A 2,675-nucleotide genomic window follows, 5' to 3' on the forward strand; every position below is an offset into this window, starting at 1 on the left:
CCAAAATTCACCCCACAAGAGCTGCTCGACCCCAGCCCCAGGGGGTTCCCCCCTCCACGTACTTGTAGCCCATCCCATGGCAAACGATGACGGAGCCGTCGTCCGAGCCCGAGGCGAAGAGCGGGTAGTGCTTGTGGAAGGCCACGCTCCGCAGGGCTCTCTTGTGGTGCCTGCAGGGACAAGGGACAATGACAGGGCAGGGGGTGGAGGAGCTGCCCCTGTGCTGGGTCTGTGCACAGCCAGGCTTATGGGCCCCGGGCTCTGCTGTGAATCATGGCATGGGTTGTGCTGGAAGGGAGCTTAAATCTCCTCCAGCTCCAACCCCTGCCCCGGGCAGGGACACCTTCCACTAGAGCAGGTTGCTCCAAGCCCCTGTGTCCAATCTGGCCCTGAACACTGCCAGGGATGGGGCAGCCCCAGCTTCTCCCTTCAACCCTTTCCAGTGTCCCAGCACCCTCCCGGGGAAGAGCACCACCCCCATGAGGAAGAACTTCTGCCCAAGATCCCATCAAACTCTTTCATCTTCCAGTTGGAGCCGTTGCTTCTCATCCCATCTCTGCATCCCTTGTCCAAAGCCCCTCTCCAGGTTTCCTGCAGCCCCTTTAGGCACTGGAGCTGCTCTAAGGTCTCCCCAGAGCACAACAGAGGGGCAGGATCCCCTCCCTGAGCTGCTGCTCATGCTCTGGGGGTGCAGCCCAGGCTGATTCTGTGTGTGGGAGGGGAGGGGGCAGCTGGGACAGGCTGGGACCTGCTGTGGGCAGCTCAAAGCCCTGTCCCCACCCCAGCACAAGAGACACCACCAAGCTGGGCAGGGATCCTGGCACAGCCCCGATGGGCTCCATCCTGCTTCCAGCCTCCAGGAGAGGGATCAGCCCTGGGAAGAGACCTCAGGAGGTCTGGGGGGGGCTAATGGGGAGCAGGCAGAGGTTGCCATGGCCATGGCCTCACCTCAGCAGCTGGTAGGGTCTGGTGGAGAGGTCCAGGTCGAACCAGGCCAGTTTGCTGTCGTAGCTCCCACAGATGATGTTGTCACCTGCAAGAGGGAACTGGGTGTTACTGGGGGTTACCAGTGACCCCCCTATTTTCCTGCCAGCACCCAGAGCCCTGCCTCCACCCCAGGCTGAGCCACATGCTCCATCCAGGCTTCCAGGACGTGGCAGCTCCCCCAATCCGGGGTGGATGGCCATGCTGGACACCCACTTGCAGTTGGTCATCAGCTTCTTGGTGAGCTCCTGCTTGAGGAGGTTGTAGACCCGGACGTAGCGCTGGGTGGCCACGAAGAAGTAGGGCCGGATGGGGTGGAAGAGGACGCACTGCACCAGCCCCTTGCTCCGGCGGAAGGGGTTCTGGCTCCAGCGCTTGCTGCTCTGGTGGATCAGCACCTGCATGTTGCTGTTGTCGGACACCACCGCGGCGCAGGAAACCAAAAAAAGTGCCAGGTGACCTGCTTCACCGCCTGAAGAACCACGGGGCAGAGCCATCAGTGGGGCTGCCCCACAGCAAACTGGGCAGCAGCTCCAGGGGTGGCCCCGTCCCCACCTTGCTGTGCTGGACAACCAGCCGGATGCCTTTGCTGTGCTCCTCCACGGTAGCCGTCACCCACTGGACGGGCTGGACCCGCTCCTCCTCTGGTGGCACGTAGGACTCGAGGAGCTGGTCAGTGGCCCCATAGAGCAGCTTGTCCCCAAGGCAGGGGTTCACCAGCAACACCGACTGCTCCCTGTGGTGTGGGGTGAGGATGTGGGTCAGGGCACTGCTGAGGAGGAGAAACCCCTCTTCAAGCCATGGGATAGCCCCAGCATGGGGCCAGGCCCATGAGGAGGGACATGTGGGACTCTGGAAGGTCCTTCCAAAGGAGAACATGGGGGAGCTCTGTCATAGCCCAAACGCCAGAGGGAGGGTGGTGGGGACTGACCGGGTCATGGAATCATGGAATCATTGAGGTTGGAAAAGACCTTTGAGATCATTAAGTTCAACCGTTCCCCAGCACTGCCAAGGCCACCACTAACCCATGTCTCCAAGTGCCACATCTACATAGATTGGCCCCGATCATCATCCACAGAAGAAGGAGGGCCACCAAAGGAAGGGTCACAGAGAGCAGAGGTGGCTTTGCACACTGCAGAGTGGCCATCATTGATGCTGTGGGGTGGCACCAGCCTAGAGGCACCCCTTGGACAGGCTTTGGGAGAGGGACTCCATCAACTGCCCCCAGCTCAGGGAGCTCCTGGAGGGGGGATGTGGATGCTGGGACACTCACACGCAGATGGCCACCAGGCAGATGGTGGGGTTGGGGTTCCAGGCGATGCTCTTCACCACCCCTCCAACGGGCAAGGTCTTCATGCACCGAGCGGTGCAGCCTAGAGGCACCCCTTGGACAGGCTTTGGGAGAGGGACTCCATCAACTGCCCCCAGCTCAGGGAGCTCCTGGAGGGGGGATGTGGATGCTGGGACACTCACACGCAGATGGCCACCAGGCAGATGGTGGGGTTGGGGTTCCAGGCGATGCTCTTCACCACCCCTCCAACGGGCAAGGTCTTCATGCACCGAGCGGTGCTCACCTCCCAGAACCGCACGGAGCCATCGTCAGAGCCTGCGGGACACGAGAGGTGAGCCAGAGGCAGGGATGTGGAGACACACGGTGCCAGGGCTTGGGGTGCTGGGTGAGGAGAAGCTCC

At 61.8% G+C, this 2,675-nt stretch overlaps 1 protein-coding gene across 1 annotated transcript in view; it reads right to left on the reverse strand.

Moving 5' to 3' along the window:
• Positions 1-2,590, reverse strand: part of BOP1 (block of proliferation 1) — a gene marked incomplete at its 5' end in the record, with an annotated part of 2,909 nt that extends 319 nt beyond the window's left edge. Inside the window, 6 exon segments of the mRNA XM_010024979.1 lie at positions 63-170; positions 949-1,038; positions 1,174-1,432; positions 1,435-1,456; positions 1,540-1,720; positions 2,458-2,590. Of these exon segments, the coding sequence (XP_010023281.1) occupies positions 63-170; positions 949-1,038; positions 1,174-1,432; positions 1,435-1,456; positions 1,540-1,720; positions 2,458-2,590 (793 nt within the window).
• Between the last annotated feature and the right edge of the window lie 85 nt (positions 2,591-2,675).

Source organism: Nestor notabilis, unplaced genomic scaffold (genome assembly GCF_000696875.1).
Source record: "Nestor notabilis isolate BGI_N333 unplaced genomic scaffold, ASM69687v1 scaffold18552, whole genome shotgun sequence".
In the NCBI taxonomy this organism is placed as follows: domain Eukaryota; kingdom Metazoa; phylum Chordata; class Aves; order Psittaciformes; family Psittacidae; genus Nestor; species Nestor notabilis.